Below are 26565 nucleotides of genomic sequence, written 5' to 3'. Positions count from 1 at the left end.
GTGAGCATGTGTGGAAATGAAAAAAAAATAAAATATAAATGTTTAAGCATACAAAACTATTTACCATTCACAATGTAAGGGTGTGTGTGTGTAGGCGTGTGGTAAAATGAAAAAAAATAAAATAAAAATGTTTATGGGTATAAAACACTGTATCATTCCTAAGGTGAATGTGTGAGCGTGCGTGAAAAAAAAAATAAAATAAAATAAAAATGTTTATGGGTATAAAACACTGTATCATTCCTAATGTGAATGTGTGAGAGTGCGTGAAAATGAAAAAAAATAAAATAAAGAAGTTCATGCATATGAAACCCTGTATCATTCATTACGTTGGTATGAGAACGTGCGTGAAAAAAATAAAATAAAATAAAAATGTTTATGGGTATAAAACACTGTATCATTCCTAATGTTAATGTGTGAGCATGTGTGGAAATGAAAAAAAAAATAAAATATAAATGTTTAAGCATACAAAACTATTTACCATTCACAATGTAAGGGTGTGTGTGTGTAGGCGTGTGGTAAAATGAAGAAAATAAAATAAAAATGTTTATGGGTATAAAACACTGTATCATTCCTAATGTGAATGTGTGAGCGTGCGTGAAAATGAAAAAAAAAATAAAATAAAGAAGTTCATGCATATGAAACCCTGTATCATTCATTACGTGGGTATGAGAACGTGCGTGAAAAAAAAAAAAATAAAATAAAAATGTTTATGGGTATAAAACACTGTATTATTCCTAATGTTAATGTGTGAGCATGTGTGGAAATGAAAAAAAAAATAATATAAAAATGTTTATGCATATAATACCCTTTACCATTCATTATGGAGTGTGTGGGTGTGTGGAAAAATGAAAAAAATAAGATAAAAATGTTTATGGGTATAAAACACTGTATCATTCCGAATGTGAAGGTGTGAGCGTGCGTGAAAATGAAAAAAAAATAAAATAAAGAAGTTCATGCATATGAAACCCTGCATCATTCATTACGTGGGTATGAGAACGTGCGTGAAAATGAAAAAAAAAAAAAATAATTAAAATGTTCATGCATATAAAACCCTTTAGCATTAATTATGAAGTGTGTGTGTGTGTGTGAGGGTGTGGAAAAATGAAAAAAATTAAATAAAAATGGTTATGGGTATAAAACACTGTATCATTCCTAATGTTAATGTGTGAGTATGTATGGAAATGAAAAAAAAATAATATAAAAATGTTTATGGGTATAAAACACTGTATCATTCCTAATGTGAATGTGTGAGCGTGTAGTAAAATGAAAAAAATTAAATAAAAATGGTTATGGGTATAAAACACTGTATCATTCCTAATGTGAATGTGTGAGCGTGCGTGAAAAAAAAATTAAAATAAAATTAAAATGTTTATGGGTATAAAACACTGTATCATTCCTAATGTTAATGTGTAAGCATGTGTGGAAATGAAAAAAAAAATAAAATATAAATGTTTAAGCATACAAAACTATTTACCATTCACAATGTAAGGGTGTGTGTGTGTAGGCGTGTAGTAAAATGAAAAAAATTAAATAAAAATGTTTATGGGTATAAAACACTGTATCATTCCTAATGTGAATGTGTGAGCGTGCGTGAAAAAAAAAAAAATAAAATAAAAATGTTTATGGGTATAAAACACTGTATCATTCCTAATGTTAATGTGTGAGCATGTGTGAAAATGAAAAAACAAATAATATAAAAATGTTTATGCATATGAAACCCTGCGTCATTCATTACGTGAGTATGAAAACGTGCGTGAAAATGAAAAAAAAATAAAAATTAAAATGTTTATGCATATAATACCCTTTACCATTCATTATGGAGTGTGTGGGTGTGTGTGTGTGAGCGTGTAGTAAAATGAAAAAAATAAGATAAAAATGTTTATGGGTATAAAACACTGTATCATTCCGAATGTGAAGGTGTGAGCGTGCGTGAAAATGAAAAAAAATAAAAAAGTTCATGCATATGAAACCCTGTATCATTCATTACGTGGGTATGAGAACGTGCGTGAAAATGAAAAAAAAAATAATTAAAATGTTCATGCATATAAAACCCTTTAGCATTAATTATGTAGTGTGTGTGTGTGTATGTGTGAGCGTGTAGTAAAATGAAAAAAATTAAATAAAAATGTTTATGGGTATAAAACACTGTATCATTCCTAATGTTAATGTGTGAGCATGTGTGGAAATGAAAAAAAAAATAATATAAAAATGTTTATGCATATAATACCCTTTACCATTCATTATGGAGTGTGTAGGTGTGTGTGAGGGTGTGGAAAAATGAAAAAAATAAAATAAAAATGTTTATGGGTATAAAACACTGTATCATTCCTAAGGTGAATGTGTGAGCGTGCGTGAAAAAAAAAAAAAAATAAAATAAAAATGGTTATGGGTATAAAACACTGTATCATTCCTAATGTTAATGTGTGAGCATGTGTGGAAATGAAAAAAAAAATAATATAAAAATGTTTATGGGTATAAAACACTGTATCATTCCTAATGTCAATGTGTGAGTATGTGTGGAAATGAAAAAAAAAATAATATAAAAATGTTTATGCATATGAAACCCTTTAGCATTCATTATGGAGTGTGTGTGTGTGTGTGAGGGTGTGGAAAAATGAAAAAAATTAAATATAAATGGTTATGGGTATAAAACACTGTATCATTCCTAAGGTGAATGTGTGAGCGTGCGTGAAAAAAAAAAAAAAATAAAATAAAAATGGTTATGGGTATAAAACACTGTATCATTCCTAATGTTAATGTGTGAGCATGTGTGGAAATGAAAAAAAAAATAATATAAAAATGTTTATGGGTATAAAACACTGTATCATTCCTAATGTCAATGTGTGAGTATGTGTGGAAATGAAAAAAAAAATAATATAAAAATGTTTATGCATATGAAACCCTTTAGCATTCATTATGGAGTGTGTGTGTGTGTGTGAGGGTGTGGAAAAATGAAAAAAATTAAATATAAATGGTTATGGGTATAAAACACTGTATCATTCCTAATGTGAATGTGTGAGCGTGCGTGAAAAAAAAATTAAAATAAAATTAAAATGTTCATGGGTATAAAACACTGTATCATTCCTAATGTTAATGTGTAAGCATGTGTGGAAATGAAAAAAAAAATAAAATATAAATGTTTAAGCATACAAAACTATTTACCATTCACAATGTAAGGGTGTGTGTGTGTAGGCGTGTGGTAAAATGAAAAAAATAAAATAAAATTGTTTATGGGTATAAAACACTGTATCATTCCTAATGTGAATGTGTGAGCGTGCGTGAAAATGAAAAAAAAATAAAATAAAGAAGTTCATGCATATGAAACCTTGTATCATTCATTACGTGGGTATGAGAACGTGCGTGAAAAAAAAAAAAAAAATAAAAATGTTTATGGGTATAAAACACTGTATTATTCCTAATGTTAATGTGTGAGCATGTGTGGAAATGAAAAAAAAAATAATATAAAAATGTTTATGCATATGAAACCCTTTAGCATTCATTATGGAGTGTGTAGGTGTGTGTGAGCGTGTAGTAAAATGAAAAAAATTAAATAAAAATGGTTATGGGTATAAAACACTGTATCATTCCTAATGTGAATGTGTGAGCGTGCGTGAAAAAAAAAATAAAATAAAAATGTTTATGGGTATAAAACACTGTATCATTCCTAATGTTAATGTGTGAGCATGTGTGAAAATGAAAAAACAAATAATATAAAAATGTTTATGCATATGAAACCCTGCGTCATTCATTACGTGAGTATGAAAACGTGCGTGAAAATGAAAAAAAAATAAAAATTAAAATGTTTATGCATATAATACCCTTTACCATTCATTATGGAGTGTGTGGGTGTGTGTGTGTGAGCGTGTAGTAAAATGAAAAAAATAAGATAAAAATGTTTATGGGTATAAAACACTGTATCATTCCGAATGTGAAGGTGTGAGCGTGCGTGAAAATGAAAAAAAATAAAAAAGTTCATGCATATGAAACCCTGTATCATTCATTACGTGGGTATGAGAACGTGCGTGAAAATGAAAAAAAAAAATAATTAAAATGTTCATGCATATAAAACCCTTTAGCATTAATTATGTAGTGTGTGTGTGTGTATGTGTGAGCGTGTAGTAAAATGAAAAAAATTAAATAAAAATGTTTATGGGTATAAAACACTGTATCATTCCTAATGTTAATGTGTGAGCATGTGTGAAAATGAAAAAACAAATAATATAAAAATGTTTATGCATATGAAACCCTGCGTCATTCATTACGTGAGTATGAAAACGTGCGTGAAAATGAAAAAAAAATAAAAATTAAAATGTTTATGCATATAATACCCTTTACCATTCATTATGGAGTGTGTGGGTGTGTGTGTGTGAGCGTGTAGTAAAATGAAAAAAATAAGATAAAAATGTTTATGGGTATAAAACACTGTATCATTCCGAATGTGAAGGTGTGAGCGTGCGTGAAAATGAAAAAAAATAAAAAAGTTCATGCATATGAAACCCTGTATCATTCATTACGTGGGTATGAGAACGTGCGTGAAAATGAAAAAAAAAAATAATTAAAATGTTCATGCATATAAAACCCTTTAGCATTAATTATGTAGTGTGTGTGTGTGTATGTGTGAGCGTGTAGTAAAATGAAAAAAATTAAATAAAAATGTTTATGGGTATAAAACACTGTATCATTCCTAATGTTAATGTGTGAGCATGTGTGGAAATGAAAAAAAAAATAATATAAAAATGTTTATGCATATAATACCCTTTACCATTCATTATGGAGTGTGTAGGTGTGTGTGAGGGTGTGGAAAAATGAAAAAAATAAAATAAAAATGTTTATGGGTATAAAACACTGTATCATTCCTAAGGTGAATGTGTGAGCGTGCGTGAAAAAAAAAAAAAAAATAAAATAAAAATGGTTATGGGTATAAAACACTGTATCATTCCTAATGTCAATGTGTGAGTATGTGTGGAAATGAAAAAAAAAATAATATAAAAATGTTTATGCATATGAAACCCTTTAGCATTCATTATGGAGTGTGTGTGTGTGTGTGAGGGTGTGGAAAAATGAAAAAAATTAAATATAAATGGTTATGGGTATAAAACACTGTATCATTCCTAAGGTGAATGTGTGAGCGTGCGTGAAAAAAAAAAAAAAAATAAAATAAAAATGGTTATGGGTATAAAACACTGTATCATTCCTAATGTTAATGTGTGAGCATGTGTGGAAATGAAAAAAAAAATAATATAAAAATGTTTATGGGTATAAAACACTGTATCATTCCTAATGTCAATGTGTGAGTATGTGTGGAAATGAAAAAAAAAATAATATAAAAATGTTTATGCATATGAAACCCTTTAGCATTCATTATGGAGTGTGTGTGTGTGTGTGGAGGGTGTGGAAAAATGAAAAAAATTAAATATAAATGGTTATGGGTATAAAACACTGTATCATTCCTAATGTGAATGTGTGAGCGTGCGTGAAAAAAAAATTAAAATAAAATTAAAATGTTCATGGGTATAAAACACTGTATCATTCCTAATGTTAATGTGTAAGCATGTGTGGAAATGAAAAAAAAAATAAAATATAAATGTTTAAGCATACAAAACTATTTACCATTCACAATGTAAGGGTGTGTGTGTGTAGGCGTGTGGTAAAATGAAAAAAATAAAATAAAATTGTTTATGGGTATAAAACACTGTATCATTCCTAATGTGAATGTGTGAGCGTGCGTGAAAATGAAAAAAAATAAAATAAAGAAGTTCATGCATATGAAACCTTGTATCATTCATTACGTGGGTATGAGAACGTGCGTGAAAAAAAAAAAAAAAATAAAAATGTTTATGGGTATAAAACACTGTATTATTCCTAATGTTAATGTGTGAGCATGTGTGGAAATGAAAAAAAAAATAATATAAAAATGTTTATGCATATGAAACCCTTTAGCATTCATTATGGAGTGTGTAGGTGTGTGTGAGCGTGTAGTAAAATGAAAAAAATTAAATAAAAATGTTTATGGGTATAAAACACTGTATCATTCCTAATGTTAATGTGTGAGCATGTGTGGAAATGAAAAAAAAAATAATATAAAAATGTTTATGCATATAATACCCTTTACCATTCATTATGGAGTGTGTAGGTGTGTGTGAGGGTGTGGAAAAATGAAAAAAATAAAATAAAAATGTTTATGGGTATAAAACACTGTATCATTCCTAAGGTGAATGTGTGAGCGTGCGTGAAAAAAAAAAAAATAAAATAAAAATGGTTATGGGTATAAAACACTGTATCATTCCGAATGTGAAGGTGTGAGCGTGCGTGAAAATGAAAAAAAATAAAAATAAAAAAGTTCATGCATATGAAACCCTGTATCATTCATTACGTGGGTATGAGAACGTGCGTGAAAATGAAAAAAAAAATAATTAAAATGTTCATGCATATAAAACCCTTTAGCATTAATTATGTAGTGTGTGTGTGTATGTGTGAGGGTGGGGAAAAATGAAAAAAATTAAATAAAAATGGTTATGGGTATAAGACACTGTATCATTCCTAATGTTAATGTGTGAGTATGAGTGGAAATGAAAAAAAAAATAATATAAAAATGTTTATGGGTATAAAACACTGTATCATTCCTAATGTGAATGTGTGAGCGTGTAGTAAAATGAAAAAAATTAAATAAAAATGTTTATGGGTATAAAACACTGTATCATTCCTAATGTTAATGTGTGAGCATGTGTGGAAATGAAAAAAAAATAATATAAAAATGTTTATGCATATAATACCCTTTACCATTCATTATGGAGTGTGTAGGTGTGTGTGAGGGTGTGGAAAAATGAAAAAAATAAAATAAAAATGTTTATGGGTATAAAACACTGTATCATTCCTAATGTTAATGTGTGAGCATGTGTGGAAATGAAAAAAAAAATAAAATATAAATGTTTAAGCATACAAAACTATTTACCATTCACAATGTAAGGGTGTGTGTGTGTAGGCGTGTGGTAAAATGAAAAAAATAAAATAAAAATGTTTATGGGTATAAAACACTGTATCATTCCTAAGGTGAATGTGTGAGCGTGCGTGAAAAAAAAAAAAAATAAAATAAAAATGGTTATGGGTATAAAACACTGTATCATTCCTAATGTTAATGTGTGAGCATGTGTGGAAATGAAAAAAAAATAATATAAAAATGATTATGGGTATAAAACACTGTATCATTCCTAATGTCAATGTGTGAGTATGTGTGGAAATGAAAAAAAAAATAATATAAAAATGTTTATGCATATGAAACCCTTTAGCATTCATTATGGAGTGTGTGTGTGTGTGTGAGGGTGTGGAAAAATGAAAAAAATTAAATATAAATGGTTATGGGTATAAAACACTGTATCATTCCGAATGTGAAGGTGTGAGAGTGCGTGAAAATGAAAAAAAAATAAAATAAAGAAGTTCATGCATATGAAACCCTGTATCATTCATTACGTTGGTATGAGAACGTGCGTGAAAAAAATAAAATAAAATAAAAATGTTTATGGGTATAAAACACTGTATCATTCCTAATGTTAATGTGTGAGCATGTGTGGAAATGAAAAAAAAAATAAAATATAAATGTTTAAGCATACAAAACTATTTACCATTCACAATGTAAGGGTGTGTGTGTGTAGGCGTGTGGTAAAATGAAAAAAATAAAATAAAAATGTTTATGGGTATAAAACACTGTATCATTCCTAATGTGAATGTGTGAGCGTGCGTGAAAATGAAAAAAAAATAAAATAAAGAAGTTCATGCATATGAAACCCTGTATCATTCATTACGTGGGTATGAGAACGTGCGTGAAAAAAAAAAATAAAATAAAAATGTTTATGGGTATAAAACACTGTATTATTCCTAATGTTAATGTGTGAGCATGTGTGGAAATGAAAAAAAAAATAATATAAAAATGTTTATGCATATAATACCCTTTACCATTCATTATGGAGTGTGTGGGTGTGTGGAAAAATGAAAAAAATAAGATAAAAATGTTTATGGGTATAAAACACTGTATCATTCCGAATGTGAAGGTGTGAGCGTGCGTGAAAATGAAAAAAAAATAAAATAAAGAAGTTCATGCATATGAAACCCTGCATCATTCATTACGTGGGTATGAGAACGTGCGTGAAAATGAAAAAAAAAAAAATAATTAAAATGTTCATGCATATAAAACCCTTTAGCATTAATTATGAAGTGTGTGTGTGTGTGTGAGGGTGTGGAAAAATGAAAAAAATTAAATAAAAATGGTTATGGGTATAAAACACTGTATCATTCCTAATGTTAATGTGTGAGTATGTGTGGAAATGAAAAAAAAAATAATATAAAAATGTTTATGGGTATAAAACACTGTATCATTCCTAATGTGAATGTGTGAGCGTGTAGTAAAATGAAAAAAATTAAATAAAAATGGTTATGGGTATAAAACACTGTATCATTCCTAATGTGAATGTGTGAGCGTGCGTGAAAAAAAAATTAAAATAAAATTAAAATGTTTATGGGTATAAAACACTGTATCATTCCTAATGTTAATGTGTAAGCATGTGTGGAAATGAAAAAAAAAATAAAATATAAATGTTTAAGCATACAAAACTATTTACCATTCACAATGTAAGGGTGTGTGTGTGTAGGCGTGTGGTAAAATGAAAAAAATAAAATAAATTTGTTTATGGGTATAAAACACTGTATCATTCCTAATGTGAATGTGTGAGCGTGCGTGAAAAAAAAAAAAATAAAATAAAAATGTTTATGGGTATAAAACACTGTATCATTCCTAATGTTAATGTGTGAGCATGTGTGAAAATGAAAAAACAAATAATATAAAAATGTTTATGCATATGAAACCCTGCGTCATTCATTACGTGAGTATGAAAACGTGCGTGAAAATGAAAAAAAAATAAAAATTAAAATGTTTATGCATATAATACCCTTTACCATTCATTATGGAGTGTGTGGGTGTGTGTGTGTGAGCGTGTAGTAAAATGAAAAAAATAAGATAAAAATGTTTATGGGTATAAAACACTGTATCATTCCGAATGTGAAGGTGTGAGCGTGCGTGAAAATGAAAAAAAATAAAAATAAAAAAGTTCATGCATATGAAACCCTGTATCATTCATTACGTGGGTATGAGAACGTGCGTGAAAATGAAAAAAAAATAATTAAAATGTTCATGCATATAAAACCCTTTAGCATTAATTATGTAGTGTGTGTGTGTATGTGTGAGGGTGTGGAAAAATGAAAAAATTAAATAAAAATGGTTATGGGTATAAGACACTGTATCATTCCTAATGTTAATGTGTGAGTATGTGTGGAAATGAAAAAAAAAATAATATAAAAATGTTTATGGGTATAAAACACTGTATCATTCCTAATGTGAATGTGTGAGCGTGTAGTAAAATGAAAAAAATTAAATAAAAATGTTTATGGGTATAAAACACTGTATCATTCCTAATGTTAATGTGTGAGCATGTGTGGAAATGAAAAAAAAAATAATATAAAAATGTTTATGCATATAATACCCTTTACCATTCATTATGGAGTGTGTAGGTGTGTGTGAGGGTGTGGAAAAATGAAAAAAATAAAATAAAAATGTTTATGGGTATAAAACACTGTATCATTCCTAATGTGAATGTGTGAGCGTGTAGTAAAATGAAAAAAATAAAATAAAAATGTTTATGTGTATAAAACACTGCATCATTCCTAATATTAATGTGTGAGCATGTGTGAAAATGAAAAAAAAAATAATATAAAAATGTTTATGCATATGAAACCCTGCGTCATTCATTACGTGAGTATGAAAACGTGCGTGAAAATGAAAACAAAATAAAAATTAAAATGTTTATGCATATAATACCCTTTCGCATTAATTATGAAGTGTGTGTGTGTGTGTGTGTGTGAGCGTGTAGTAAAATGAAAAAAATAAAATAAAAATGTTTATGGGTATAAAACACTGTATCATTCCTAATGTTAATGTGTGAGCATGTGTGGAAATGAAAAAAAAAATAAAATATAAATGTTTAAGCATACAAAACTATTTACCATTCACAATGTAAGGGTGTGTGTGTGTAGGCGTGTGGTAAAATGAAAAAAATAAAATAAAAATGTTTATGGGTATAAAACACTGTATCATTCCTAAGGTGAATGTGTGAGCGTGCGTGAAAAAAAAAAAATAAAATAAAAATGGTTATGGGTATAAAACACTGTATCATTCCTAATGTTAATGTGTGAGCATGTGTGGAAATGAAAAAAAAAATAATATAAAAATGTTTATGGGTATAAAACACTGTATCATTCCTAATGTTAATGTGTGAGTATGTGTGGAAATGAAAAAAAAAAATAATATAAAAATGTTTATGCATATGAAACCCTTTAGCATTCATTATGGAGTGTGTGTGTGTGTGTGAGGGTGTGGAAAAATGAAAAAAATTAAATAAAAATGGTTATGGGTATAAAACACTGTATCATTCCTAATGTTAATGTGTGAGTATGTGTGGAAATGAAAAAAAAAATAATATAAAAATGTTTATGGGTATAAAACACTGTATTATTCCTAATGTTAATGTGTGAGCATGTGTGGAAATGAAAAAAAAATAAAATATAAATGTTTAAGCATACAAAACTATTTACCATTCACAATGTAAGGGTGTGTGTGTGTAGGCGTGTGGTAAAATGAAAAAAATAAAATAAAAATGTTTATGGGTATAAAACACTGTATCATTCCTAAGGTGAATGTGTGAGCGTGCGTGAAAAAAAAAAAAAAATAAAATAAAAATGTTTATGGGTATAAAACACTGTATCATTCCTAATGTTAATGTGTGAGCATGTGTGGAAATGAAAAAAAAAATAAAATATAAATGTTTAAGCATACAAAACTATTTACCATTCACAATGTAAGGGTGTGTGTGTGTAGGCGTGTGGTAAAATGAAAAAAATAAAATAAAAATGTTTATGGGTATAAAACACTGTATCATTCCTAAGGTGAATGTGTGAGCGTGCGTGAAAAAAAAAAAAAAAATAAAATAAAAATGGTTATGGGTATAAAACACTGTATCATTCCTAATGTTAATGTGTGAGCATGTGTGGAAATGAAAAAAAAATAATATAAAAATGTTTATGGGTATAAAACACTGTATCATTCCTAATGTTAATGTGTGAGTATGTGTGGAAATGAAAAAAAAATAATATAAAAATGTTTATGCATATGAAACCCTTTAGCATTCATTATGGAGTGTGTGTGTGTGTGTGAGGGTGTGGAAAAATGAAAAAAATTAAATAAAAATGGTTATGGGTATAAAACACTGTATCATTCCTAATGTTAATGTGTGAGTATGTGTGGAAATGAAAAAAAAATAATATAAAAATGTTTATGGGTATAAAACACTGTATTATTCCTAATGTTAATGTGTGAGCATGTGTGGAAATGAAAAAAAAATAAAATATAAATGTTTAAGCATACAAAACTATTTACCATTCACAATGTAAGGGTGTGTGTGTGTAGGCGTGTGGTAAAATGAAAAAAATAAAATAAAAATGTTTATGGGTATAAAACACTGTATCATTCCTAAGGTGAATGTGTGAGCGTGCGTGAAAAAAAAAAAAAATAAAATAAAAATGGTTATGGGTATAAAACACTGTATCATTCCTAATGTTAATGTGTGAGCGTGTGTGGAAATGAAAAAAAAATAAAATAAAAAAGTTCATGCATATGAAACCCTGTATCATTCATTACGTGGGTATGAGAACGTGCGTGAAAATGAAAAAAAAAAATAATAAAAATGTTCATGCATATAAAACCCTTTACCATTCATTATGGAGTGTGTAAGCGTGTGTAAAAATGAAAAACATAAAATAAAAATGTTTATGGGTAAAAAACACTGTATCATTCCTAATGTGAACGTGTGAGCGTGCGTGAAAATGAAAAAAAAAATAAAATAAAAATGTTCATGCATATGAAACCCTGCATCATTCATTACGTGAGTATTAATACGTGCATGAAAATGAAAAAAATAAAATAAAAATGTTTAAGCATACAAAACTATTTACCATTCACAATGTAAGGGTGTGCGTGTGTAGGCGTGTGGTAAAATGAAAAAAATAAAATAAAAATGTTTATGTGTATAAAACACTGCATCATTCCTAATATTAATGTGTGAGCATGTGTGAAAATGAAAAAAAAAATAATATAAAAATGTTTATGCATATGAAACCCTGCGTCATTCATTACGTGAGTATGAAAACGTGCGTGAAAATGAAAACAAAATAAAAATTAAAATGTTTATGCATATAATACCCTTTCGCATTAATTATGAATGTGTGTGTGTGTGTGTGTGTGAGCGTGTAGTAAAATGAAAAAAATAAAATAAAAATGTTTATGGGTATAAAACACTGTATCATTCCTAATGTTAATGTGTGAGCATGTGTGGAAATGAAAAAAAAATAAAATATAAATGTTTAAGCATACAAAACTATTTACCATTCACAATGTAAGGGTGTGTGTGTGTAGGCGTGTGGTAAAATGAAAAAAATAAAAATAAAAATGTTTATGGGTATAAAACACTGTATCATTCCTAAGGTGAATGTGTGAGCGTGCGTGAAAAAAAAAAAAAATAAAATAAAAATGGTTATGGGTATAAAACACTGTATCATTCCTAATGTTAATGTGTGAGCATGTGTGGAAATGAAAAAAAAAATAATATAAAAATGTTTATGGGTATAAAACACTGTATCATTCCTAATGTTAATGTGTGAGTATGTGTGGAAATGAAAAAAAAAATAATATAAAAATGTTTATGCATATGAAACCCTTTAGCATTCATTATGGAGTGTGTGTGTGTGTGTGAGGGTGTGGAAAAATGAAAAAAATTAAATAAAAATGGTTATGGGTATAAAACACTGTATCATTCCTAATGTTAATGTGTGAGTATGTGTGGAAATGAAAAAAAAAATAATATAAAAATGTTTATGGGTATAAAACACTGTATTATTCCTAATGTTAATGTGTGAGCATGTGTGGAAATGAAAAAAAAAATAAAATATAAATGTTTAAGCATACAAAACTATTTACCATTCACAATGTAAGGGTGTGTGTGTGTAGGCGTGTGGTAAAATGAAAAAAATAAAATAAAAATGTTTATGGGTATAAAACACTGTATCATTCCTAAGGTGAATGTGTGAGCGTGCGTGAAAAAAAAAAAAATAAAATAAAAATGGTTATGGGTATAAAACACTGTATCATTCCTAATGTTAATGTGTGAGCGTGTGTGGAAATGAAAAAAAAATAAAATAAAAAAGTTCATGCATATGAAACCCTGTATCATTCATTACGTGGGTATGAGAACGTGCGTGAAAATGAAAAAAAAAAAATAATAAAAATGTTCATGCATATAAAACCCTTTACCATTCATTATGGAGTGTGTAAGCGTGTGTAAAAATGAAAAACATAAAATAAAAATGTTTATGGGTAAAAAACACTGTATCATTCCTAATGTGAACGTGTGAGCGTGCGTGAAAATGAAAAAAAATAAAATAAAAATGTTCATGCATATGAAACCCTGCATCATTCATTACGTGAGTATTAATACGTGCATGAAAATGAAAAAAATAAAATAAAAATGTTTAAGCATACAAAACTATTTACCATTCACAATGTAAGGGTGTGCGTGTGTAGGCGTGTGGTAAAATGAAAAAAAAAAAATAAAAATGTTTATGAGTATAAAACACTGTATCATTCCTAATTTGAATGTGTGAGCGTGCGTGAAAATGAAAAAAAATAAAATAAAAAAGTTCATCCATATGAAACCCTGTATCATTCATTACGTGGGTATGAGAACGTGCGTGAAAATGAAAAAAAAAAAATAATAAAAATGTTCATGCATATAAAACCCTTTAGCATTAATTATGAAGTGTGTGTGTGTGTGAGCGTGTGGTAAAATGAAAAAAATAAAATAAAAATTATTATGGGTATAAAATTCTGCATCATTCTTAATGTGAATCCGAGTGCGTGCATGAAAATGAAAAAAATAAAATAAAATTGTTCATGCTTATGAAACCCCAGTATCATTCATAATGTGAACGTGTGTGCATTCAGTAAACTGAAACAAAAAATAAAAATGTTCATGCATATGAAATCTCGTATTGTTCATTATTTTAATTACAATTAATAATTAATCTTCAAATTAAATTTAATTTAATGAATTTAAATGTAATGAATTTAATGAATTAAACTCAATTAATTTAATTCAGTTAATAAATTGAATTTAATATGAATCTTATAATAATTATAAATATTTAGTTTAATAGAATAAATATCAACAAAAGAAAAAAAATGACAAACAGAACGAGATCTTACATTTAATGGAATATTTGAATCAAATTTTATTATGCGAAGGAACACACAGGCAGGAAGGACAGTACTTCCTTTACTTGTAAAAATTCTTAGCTAACATAAGGTTCGTTTTAGTGAACGACGTAGAAGTAACATAAAAAAAAAAATAAAAAAAAAAACAAAGACATACAAAAAGATATAAAAAAAAGTTACGAAAGGGAAAGAAGGGAAGAATCAGGAAGAAGGGAATAATAATCACGATGCGTGTCGCACAGGTGTGTAGAAGGCTTTGGTTAGTTCACGAAAGGAGAGATATATACCGTAATCGCGTTTACTTAATAACCCCATGGAAACAAGAACCTAACGAATATTATACATGTATCCTTTCACATGTGTAAACTTTGATAATTTTTCGTAAAAATGTACATTTTCGCTTTATCATTTCTATTTTTTTTTATTATTTTAAATACAATCCTAGGATATCTAAAAAAAATCAAAAAAAAAAAAAAAAAAAAAAATTTCGTGAAACATTTTAGATAATTTAATTTGAAAACAAAAAATATAATAGTGATAAAAATTAAAAAATAAAAAATACAAAATATTCACACACAAAAATAATAATAAAAAAAATTATTAATAAATACATATTATATAAAAAAAAATCTAGTAAAATATTTTAGATAATTTAATTAAAAAATAACAATATAATAGTGCTAAAAAAAATGAAGAAATACTAAATATTAAAAAAAAAAAAATAGTAAAAAAATTATTATCATAATATTAATAATTTTATAATTACAATAATAATAGAGATAGTTAAGTAATAATTCTTATATAGAAATTTATCATTATTATTAAATTAAAAAATAAAAAAAAATATATATATATATATATATGAGTAACAAACTTTTCGTACGAACAATTTTATCAATATTTGTATTGACGTTGATTAAAATTAAAAAAAAAAATAAAAATAAAAAATGTCATTTAATACGATAAATGATAAAGAAGAGAAATAAAGAAAAAAAAAAACCGAATAAAAATGTACTCCTTTCACATAGTTCGAAACTTCCACGTATGAATATGCTTGGTACGTAAAGAGGAGTAGGACCATGGGGAGGAGAAAAAGGAGGAGGAGGAATGGGGGGGAGGTCCGTGAGAAGCGGTAAGTGTTTCAAACCCATGAGAGCGTTCCAGTACTTCTACTTCCCTCTCTCACCATTTCCACAACTCGCGTAACAGTAATCATTGTGTTTAAATATAAACTGTCTACCGTATATTTCTAAATGGTCGCGTTTTCAATCTGAGAGAAAGGATATTCTCTGATTTCGTGACTTTCCAAATTATATTTCTATATTTATAATCATTATTTATAATAATTACATATTATATTTAAATAATGATTCAAGTAATTATAATATTAATAATATTATTATTTTCTTTTGTATTATCATAAGATAATTTTAATATTATAAGCATTAAAAAAAGAACCAATTTAAAACAAAAAAATAAAAAAAAAAAATTGTACAAAATATCAAAAAAATTTGAAAGTTTACACTTCTGACCACATCATTCTCTGGTAAAATACACCCTGTGTCTCTAGTAAAAAAAAAAAAAATAATAATAAAATAAAACATGCTTTATACATATAATATTACTGTAATACTAGTATTATATTAGCAAATAGTAAATATTTAATATATATCATAATTTATATATATTAAATTATATATACAATACGATATACTAGCACACGTTCGTCGTAATAACACACGTATGACTCATTTGTTTTGGGGGTGGGTGGGGGGTGGTTCAAGATCCCAAATCCGACCCTCGGCATGCCTCAACGTAAACACAAGCGATAAGCAGAAATATATACAATGTTATTCGAGCATTCTGATTATTATATTATGATATTAATACCTTCGATTTATCGCAAGGAATAAAATACAAAATTATCTTCGATTTATCGCAAAGAATTTTCTATCGAAATGGAAAAATATGACAAGTTTTTCAGCTAAAGAACTACCTTATTATAAATTGTAAAATACATCCCTACCAAAAAAGAAAAAAAAATAAATAAATAAATAAATAAATATAATAAACCACGCATTATACGTACAAATATACATATTTACGTATATACATAAAATACGATATATTAATTACAATAACAAATTAAAAATTGTTGGAATGTAAAAAATACGTTTGAATAAAAATACAAAAAAATAAATAAAAATTCGATTTAAAGTAATCACCGATTATATTAATTACAATGACAAATTAAAAATTGTTAGAATGTAGAAAATAAGTTTGAATAAAAATAAAAAAAAAAATAAAAAATAAAAGAAAATAAAAATTCGATTTAAAGTAATCACCGATTATATTAATTACAATAACAAATTAAATATTGTTTGAATATAGAAAATAATTTTTAATAAAAAAAAAAAAAATAAAAATTCGATTTAAAGTAATCACCGATTATATTAATTACAATAACAAATTAAAAATTGTTGGAATGTAAAAAATACGTTTAAATAAAAATACAAAAAAATAAATAAAAATTCGATTTAAAGTAATCACCGATTATATTAATTACAATGACAAATTAAAAATTGTTAGAATGTAGAAAATAAGTTTGAATAAAAATAAAAAAAAAAATAAAAAATAAAAGAAAATAAAAATTCGATTTAAAGTAATCACCGATTATATTAATTACAATAACAAATTAAATATTGTTTGAATATAGAAAATAATTTTTAATAAAAAAAAAAAAATAAAAATTCGATTTAAAGTAATCACCGATTATATTAATTACAATAACAAATTAAAAATTGTTGGAATGTAAAAAATACGTTTAAATAAAAATACAAAAAAATAAATAAAAATTCGATTTAAAGTAATCACCGATTATATTAATTACAATGACAAATTAAAAATTGTTAGAATGTAGAAAATAAGTTTGAATAAAAATAAAAAAAAAAATAAAAAATAAAAGAAAATAAAAATTCGATTTAAAGTAATCACCGATTATATTAATTACAATAACAAATTAAATATTGTTTGAATATAGAAAATAATTTTTAATAAAAAAAAAAAAATAAAAATTCGATTTAAAGTAATCACCGATTATAATTTCTACAAATCCCCATTAATGATTTATTATCTTATCCTACCCACCCCCCTCCCCACAACTATACGAGTTCGTAGAATTAAGCAAAAATGAAAACAAAAAATATAAACAAAAAGAACATCTGACAAGTGTAAGAGATGATTGATCCCATATAATAATAATAAATCACAAGTGAGAACTTAATTCGATGAAACCCTGACACGAAGAACGAGTTCACACGAAGAGAAAGGGGAAAGGAAGGTTCACCAAGTCAGTAGTATCAGTAATATTTACAGTAATACAAGTTGTAATAGTAGTAGTGCAAGTAGTAATGGTGGTGGTAAAAAAAAAAAAGAAAAAAGCAAAAGGGTGGCTAATCATTTCCTATGGTACCCGTATAAACGTCCGACATCCTGCTAGTTTTGAATATGTGTGTGAGTGTACATGCGCGTTTGAAAATGTTGTTGTGTACGTGAATAGTGACGTCACCGTGTGGGGCACGTCCTGCTGTCTTTCTTTTTTCTGTTTTTTTAGAATTTTTTTTTTTTTATTTATTTTGTTTCGTTTCGCATTGAACGGACAATACCCATGAACCCCATTGGAACTGCTGATAATAATTATGGGAAGGGCCCTAACCGAACTTCCGTTACTGTACAAAACCAATCCTATCGTGTTCGATATACATTTTTTTTTTTGTTATCTTTTTTTCTTTGATACATTTTTCACCAATACAAATGTCAATATATTTCCCAATAAAATATTGTTTAAAAAAATAGAAGAATATTAATTTATTGTTAATTAATATATTTATTATATTTGTTAAAACGTATTCGTAAATTAGTAAATGAAAATCACACGTTAATTATATTTTACGTAAGAATTAATTAATTATTAATGTTTATATACGATAATACAGCAATCGCTGATGTGTAAATAATTTATTTATTTATATTAAATATATTATTATTTTCTTTGTATTTTCTATAGGCAATGAAAAAAAGAAAAAAGAAAATCTTTAAAGAAAAATTGCGAAGCTAAAAATTTGCCTTGTAAAATATTTTTACAATTTAATTGTAAGGTTTTATTTATACTAGTAGTGAATATGATATATATATTAAATTTATATTAATATATATAAATAATTTTATTTTAAAAATTTTATATTAAATTAAAATATGAAAAATATTATTTATTTATAATAATAATATTACTATAATACGAATATTAGCATAATTAATATTGAATATATTGAGTTGGCAAATAAATAATCGCGGATTTTGTTGATTTTCAAATCAGCAATGACTTAGTTGCTAATCCAATATAATTAATAATATACATGTAATATTGTATTATTGTATATAAATAATATGCATAAATATTATTCTACCACATTGAAGTAATTCCATATTATTTTAGAATAATTTCACCTGGTTTTATATTACTGCTTGACCACCGCCATATTTGCATGATGAGTGGTCTAACTATTTCGAGTATTTCTGAAAATTTTACTAGCCAACGACCGAGAAACAACACATTTACCTATTTTACTGGTGTTTTATTGTACACGAATATTCCTACATAAATATATATATTAGGGGGACCGGAAAGTAATGTCGTTTTCTTACGCTAAATACAAACACATACATTTTTAACGAGTCTTTATTTTTAATCAATGATGTATTCCCCATCATTGTCAATAACCTTTTGCCATCTAGTGAGTAAATTTTCAATCCCTGATCGATAAAAATTAATTGGTTTTTCGGCAAAATATCTAGAGATGGCATTTTGGATATCATCCAAATTTGCAAATGTTTTGCCACTTAAAAAGTGTTGCAGCGCTCGGAATAAGTGGAAATCCGATGGAGCAACATCGGGCGAATATGGCGGATGAGGCAGCACCTCCCACCCCAATTCATTAATTTTTTCTAGAGTTCGCCTTGCGCAGTGCGGTCTTGCATTGTCATGTTGGAGAATGACGCCTTTTCGGTTGACAATCGCTGGCCACTTTTCAATTAAAGATTGATTGACTCGCTGCAATTGTTCGCTGTAGAGGTCTGCAGTAACAGTTTGTCCAGGTTTCAGTAATTCAAAATGAACAATGCCGCGAATACTCCACCAAACACACAAAAGCGCTTTTTTGGGGTGTAAACCTGGATTAGCAGTACTCCGAGGGATTTCATTTGAAGAGAGCCACTGCCTTTTGCGTTTTGGGTTATCATACAGGACCCATTTCTCATCTCCTGTGATTAAGCGATCAAAAAACGCTTCTGTGTTGTGTCGTTGAAGCAATAAGTTGCATGTGATTGATCGGTTAGCCTTATTCTGTTCGGACAGATTATGCGGGACCCAAACACCTGCTCTGCTTACTTTCCCAATCTGCTTCAAATGTTCTTGGATGGTCGACCAAGGTTGGTTGAGACTGTTTGACAATTCCTCGATCGTCTGACACGGATTTACTTCCACTTCCGCCCTTAACACGTCGTTGTCTAACGCTGATGGTCTTCCTGATCGATACGAGTCGGAAAGATCAAAATTACCCGATTTGAACTTGGAAAACCACCTTTGGCATTTACGAATGTCCAGTGCATTTGGATAAACATCGCAAATGTTTTTGGTAGCAACTGTTGCGTTATTTCCCTTGCGAAACTCAAAGAGCATGCAATGCCGGATGTGTACCTCTTCTGGTATTTGGCTGGCCATTTTACCCAAAATTACAAAAAAAAATTGTAATTCAATTCTCTATAAGTAAAGAAATCACTATAACCTCACAATGTCTTTGGTACGCCTCTGAACCAAACAATGAGCTGACAAATGACAATCAAGTATTGGCATGCGCAGAAACGACATTACTTTCCGGTCCCCCTAATATATATAGACGGAAGGAAAGTTCAAATCCATTTATTCAAAATTCTTTTATGATTAATTTATGTAATGAGAAGAAAAAATTTTAATCTCATTTTTTGTTTACCTACAACTTACACGAATAAAAAAAATAATAAAAAAAAAAAAATGAACTTTAAAATAAATTTTTTTTCCAAAGGAACACATGGGGTTCAAATTCCGATTTAAATATTGACAAGATTGTATAAAAATATCAGGCAAGTTACAACAGCTAAATTTAAAAACTTAATGGACCTACTACGATATACACCACCGGAATATCATATTTTCTTTTAATCCCTATCACACACACACACACACGCAAAATTTAAATGAATAGTAAATTGTTTTGTAATTGATGTAGTTAAAAAATCATTTAAATCGCATAAATAAAGTTTCTGAAGTGTTTTAAAGATATGTAAAATAAATTGAGTTATTGGTTTTTTCAATTTAAAGCATCTTAAATTATAATGAACAGACTTGGGCACCTTCAAATTTTATAATGAAACTGGTTGTTAATTTGGAAAGTGGCCAATTTCCATTTTTGATAAGAAAACGCATATTGATTGCTTAATAATTGCCATTATTTTAATAAGAAACTAAAAAATTGAACTCCTTTAGATACAACTAAGCAGTATGACTCGTTAATATCCTGTACGTATATTTTTAATTGCATTGAAACGCAAAAACTTCAATATCTCGATTCAAACATAAATGGAGGAAGGCAACTTTCAAACTAAATGGTTCATTTACATAAATTCTTTTTCAAAAGCAACACATGTTTCACCTTCAAATTTAAGGGGCATTTAATCCCTTTAATCTTGCATCCCTTAGTGTGTCCGCTTAAAATGCATATTATTTTTCCAAATTAAAAAAAAAACTACTGCATGGTACATTTTTATTTTTTAAGAAGATGTACGTGAGATATGAAGAAGATAATATTTATTTAAAAAAAATAATATCCCTTGGGGGACAGGGGTTTCTTAAAATTACAACCTTAACGAACCCCTGATGTTCCTTTAAAAGACAATCTTAATTCTTTCCATACCTAGGAAAAAAAAACAACCTTGAAAAACTTTCTCTTTTTTTCTAGAGGTAATAAAATAAAAAGAAAAATCAGATCTTAAGAAGGATGTCTAAAAAATGAGAATTCCAATAAATTCTTTTTCCAAGGGATCATATGGAGTTCCTATTCAAATTGAACAAAGCTTTTTTTATTAATCTTCTTTCTTTAAATTCTTACACGTTCTCAAAACAAATGTTAAAAAAGGAAACAATAGATTTCAATAAAACTGTCGTAGTGATTGATCCTAGTAAAGAAATGAAAATAATAAATGATAAGATCTACTGAGGAGAATCATTGAACTTGGGAACAATCTAAATGAATTGTCTCTTTGAGAAAACCTAAGTTTTTTACCTGCGAAAGGGATAATACAAAGACATACCTGAAGTAATAAAATTTTTTTTCTAAATTTCACGAAAAATTATAGAAGAAATCCGGAGTACAAATTTCTCTTTGTTTTTTTTACTACGATTGACCAGTTCTTTCTTTTTCTCTAACCATTTTTCGCTTTTTATTTTATATCTGCTTTGAAGATAATCTACAAAAATCCTACATAAAAAAAAAAAGAGTAAAAGAAAACGTTTTGTTTCAAAGAAACTATTTTTTATCGTTAATCCAACGAAAACCTACCAATCTTTCCATACGATTTTAAACTTTTCACTTAAAACTGTATAAAAAAAAAGATAGCATTTAATAAATAATATCTTGGAAAATTATTCTCATTTCACATGAATTTATTCAAATATATATTTTATAATCCTACAATGTTAATCATTGTATTTCTAATCAAAATCAATTTACATAGATCTATCATTCACCGATTAAAAATAACCTTTCACTAGTTACAGCTTAATTATCTTTCATTGTCCTCTCAGAGATAAGTAATAAGGGTCTAACTTGAGATAAGATAAAGTTTAACTGTGAAAGGAATAAGTGAGTAGGTACTCGGGAGAGTAGGAAAATTAAAAATGAAGAAATAAAAAGGAAAAGAAAAACGAAACGAATGAAAATCAAATTAAAAAAAAAAAAAATGAGAAAAAAAGGAAATTAACGAATATCGATTTAAAAAAATTGAAAAGAAAAAGAAATTAAATACAATGCAAATACAAAATGAATAAAAAAAGGAAATAAACGAAAATCAAATTTAAAAAAAATGAGAAAAAAGGAAATTAACGAATATCGATTTAAAAAAATTGAAAAGAAATAGAAATTAAATACAATGCAAACAAAAAATGCAAAAAACAACGCAAATAAAAAATGAATAAAAAAAGAACAAAATAGGAAATTAACGAAAGTCAAACAAGAAAAAAGGAATTAAATACAAAGCAAATAAAAAAAAATATAAAAAAATGAAATTAATGGAAATCAAATGCAAAATGAAAAGAAAAGATGGAATATAATGAAGATCAAATAAAAGACAAAATAACAGAAAATTAAAGAAAATCAAAAATAAAACATTGAAAAAAAAAAGGAAATTAATAAAAAAAAAAAAAAAAAAACAGATCAAAAATGAGAAAAAAAGGAAAAAAATATATATATAAAAATAATGAAAGGCAAATAGAAAAAAAGAAGAGAATGAAAAGGGGGAAAGGAGGAGGAAGTTTTTAATAATAGTTAATAGAAAATATTCAAGAAAAGGAAAAAAATAAAACTGTGTTATTGAAACACATTCATAGTACCAGTTTTTGAAAGTTTCTCCTCTCGTGTAATGCACCTTTAAAAAAAAAAAATAAAAAAAGAAGAAGAAGAAACAGAAAATGAAGATAAAGAGAGAAACGGAAGCATGGTCAGTTAGTTGAATATAATAAATAAATCGTATTGAAAGTATTATAAAAGAAATTCTTCTTTTTTTTCTTAAGTGGCAAGTACTTTTGTACGTCCAAAGATCAAAGTCTGAGAACACCTGCGGTGTACTTCTTCTTTATTCTTCTTTATCTTTTCTTTCTCTACCTTATTTCACTGTTTATTATATTCTCCCTCTCTCTCTCTCTCTCTCTCTCTCTCTCTCTCTCTCTCTCTCTCTCCCTCTCTAAACATATAAAAACTATAACGCATTTCTTCCTATTGTAGGAATAAAAAAAAAAAGTGTGTCTCTTATTTCAAAACAACCTTTCCCGATAATTCATTTCGAACATTGATATTTACATTGACGATAAGATTAGGTATACAATTACGATGAAGAATCTCATTTCTCTTTCAGGGGGAAAATATATATGGGTAAATTTTGTATACTAATATCCAATGGTACTATAATAGGTTCAATCTGAAATAAAAAAAAAAATAAAAAAAGGAATGAAGAATAAACTATTATATTGTATCAAAATTAACGTTTATTCGAAACAACCTATAAATGTATATTATTGTTAATTAATTAATATTAATATATTATTAATTATTACATATACTTGTATTATTAAGTATTGTAAGAATTAATTAATGTAATTAATTAAATAAAAAAAAATAAATAAAATTAATTGTACTGATATAATTAATTAAATTTTTATTATATATAATTTATTAATTGAATTTAATTTATATAAATAAAAAAAAATAAATAAAACAATTACATTGACATAATTAATTAAATTTTTATAATACATAATTTAATAATTGAATGTAATTTATATAAATAAAAAAAAATAAATAAAATAATAACATTGACATAATTAATTAAATTTTTATAATACATAATTTAATAATTGAATGTAATTTATATAAATAAAAAAAAATAAATAAAATAATAACATTGACATAATTAATTAAATTTTTATAATACATAATTTATTAATTGAATGTAATTAATTAAATAAAAAAAAATAAATAAAATAATTACATTGACATAATTATGTAAATTTGAATTATATATAATTTATATACAAATGAACACACACACACATATATATGTATTATATATTGGTTCATTTTATACATACATTTCAGGTAAAGCTTTATATATATATACAAAAAAAAATAACATAAAATAAACAGAAAAATAAATATAAAAAAAAAATTAAACATAAAAACAATATCGTAAATATTAAACGTTTTTCAATGGATAAAACGAATCGGTACTGTAAATTATCAAAATTAATTGAAATTTTTGTACAAAACGTATTATACAATCTGCGGGAAGGGGGGTTTGGGGGAATGGGGAGATATATTATGTGAATATCAAATATCTAAATCGCGTAAAATAAAATCATCATAAAAAAAAAAAAGAGAATAAATTCATTTGTAGAAATATTTTCAAAGTGTCCATAAGACAATAGCAATTCCATTCCTGTAATAACCATAATTTGTGGACATTGTCGAGAAAGTAATATAAGACCATTACCGTCAGAGTTGTTCCAGGTAACATAAGAGAAAAATAAAAGGAATTCGTGAAAGAAGAATCTAATCCGGGTATCCGGATTACTCGTTACGAAAAATAACATTTCTTTTAAAGTAAAACTTCTTCGTTGTGTATAACCATTAAAGGTACAATAACCTTTTGATAATACATTATTTTAATTGTGTAAATAGTTTATGTATATATATATATATATTCATATATTCGACGAAATATGAAATATATTTGAAGACGAAATATTTTTTTTAAGATTTTTCTATAAACAAATATTTCTCAGCAAAAAAAAATGCCGAGAATAATAGTAATTATAATAATAGGTTTTTTTTCTAAAGAAGAAAAAGCAGGCAAAAAATAAAAACGACTTACCTTCCGAAGTCTTTCCAATTCCTCGATGTTCACGTAGGAATGGTTCGACTGTAAAAAAAAAAATAAGAGAAAAAAAATTAACCATTGTTTTTATCAAGGCTAATGGTAATATATATGGTAGACATTTTGACTTATAAATTTTTCAAATTAACAAGAATAATGTTAGTATCTACTTTATATTAGTTTTTTTTCTTAAATGGATCGTCATGACGGTAAAAAAAAGAAAAGGATCAATTTTTTCAAATTGCACGGTTAAAAAAATATGATAGACATTTTGACTAATAAATTGTTCAGATTAACAAGAATATTGAGGTATCTACTTTATAATAGTTCTTTTTCTTAAATGGATCGCCATGACGGTAAAAAAAAAGAAAAAGATCAATTTTTTTCAAATTGCACGGTTAAAAAAATATGGTAAACATTTTGACTAATAAATTGTTTAAATTAGCAAGAATAGTGTTAGTATCTACTTTATATTAGTTTTTTTTTCTTAAATGGATCGCCATGACGGTAAAAAAAGAAAAAAATCCATTTTTTTCAAATTGCACGGGAAAAACAATTTGGTAGACATTTTGACTAATAAATTGTTCAAATTAACAAGAATAATGTTAGTATCTACTTTATAATAGTTTTTTTTTCTTAAATGGATCGCCATGACGGTAAAAAAAAAGAAAAAAATCCATTTTTTTCAAATTGCACGGGAAAAAAAATTTGGTAGACATTTTGACTAATAAATTGTTCAAATTAACAAGAATAATGTTAGTATCTACTTTATAATAGTTTTTTTTTCTTAAATGGATCGCCATGACGGTAAAAAAAAAGAAAAAGATCAATTTTTTTCAAATTGCACGGGGAAAAAAATTTGGTAGACATTTTGACTAATAAATTGTTCAAATTAACAAGAATAATGTTAGTATCAATTTTATATTGGTTTTTTTATGAAATGAATCGACCTGACGGTAAAAAAAGACAAAAATTAATATTTTTCAAACTACATGGGAAAAAAAATTTGTTAGACATTTTGACTAAAAAATTGCTCAAGTTAACAAGAATAATGTTAGTATCTACTTTATAATAGTTTTTTTTCTTAAATGGATCGCCATGACGGTAAAAAAAAAAGAAAAAGATCAATTTTTTTCAAATTGCACGGGAAAAAAAATTTGGTAGACATTTTGACTAATAAATTGCTCAAACTAACAAGAATATTGTTAGTATCAATTTTATATAATTAATTTTTTTTTAAATGAACCATCTTGGCGTCTTTATTAAATCTGATACGTAATTTGATAAAAAAAAGTAAGGATATTCTAGAAAAATGTAAAGAATATAAAAAATGAACTATAACTTACCTCGGTAGAAGCTGATGAATCACAAGCGGAGATTTGATGATTTTTCTCGGCGCTGGTTCGATGATTCGAATTCATATTGGTAGTTGTTGTTGTTGTTGTGGTGGTCGTAGT

General features: G+C 26.8%; 1 protein-coding gene across 1 annotated transcript in view; it reads right to left on the bottom strand.

Moving 5' to 3' along the window:
• The window catches only part of LOC107072744 (uncharacterized), a 303985-nt gene that overhangs the window by 276666 nt on the left and 754 nt on the right, over window positions 1–26565 (bottom strand). The window contains 2 exon segments of the mRNA XM_089176696.1: window positions 25106–25153; window positions 26455–26565. Of these exon segments, the coding sequence (XP_089032822.1) occupies window positions 25106–25153; window positions 26455–26565 (159 nt within the window).

Source organism: Polistes dominula, unplaced genomic scaffold, assembly GCF_049000335.1.
Source record: "Polistes dominula isolate Pdom_NZ unplaced genomic scaffold, Pdom_raw_medaka contig_80, whole genome shotgun sequence".
NCBI classification, from domain to species: Eukaryota; Metazoa; Arthropoda; class Insecta; order Hymenoptera; family Vespidae; genus Polistes; species Polistes dominula.
The sequence above is the reverse complement of the archived record's forward strand: the minus strand, read 5'-3'. Positions and strand labels throughout refer to the sequence as shown.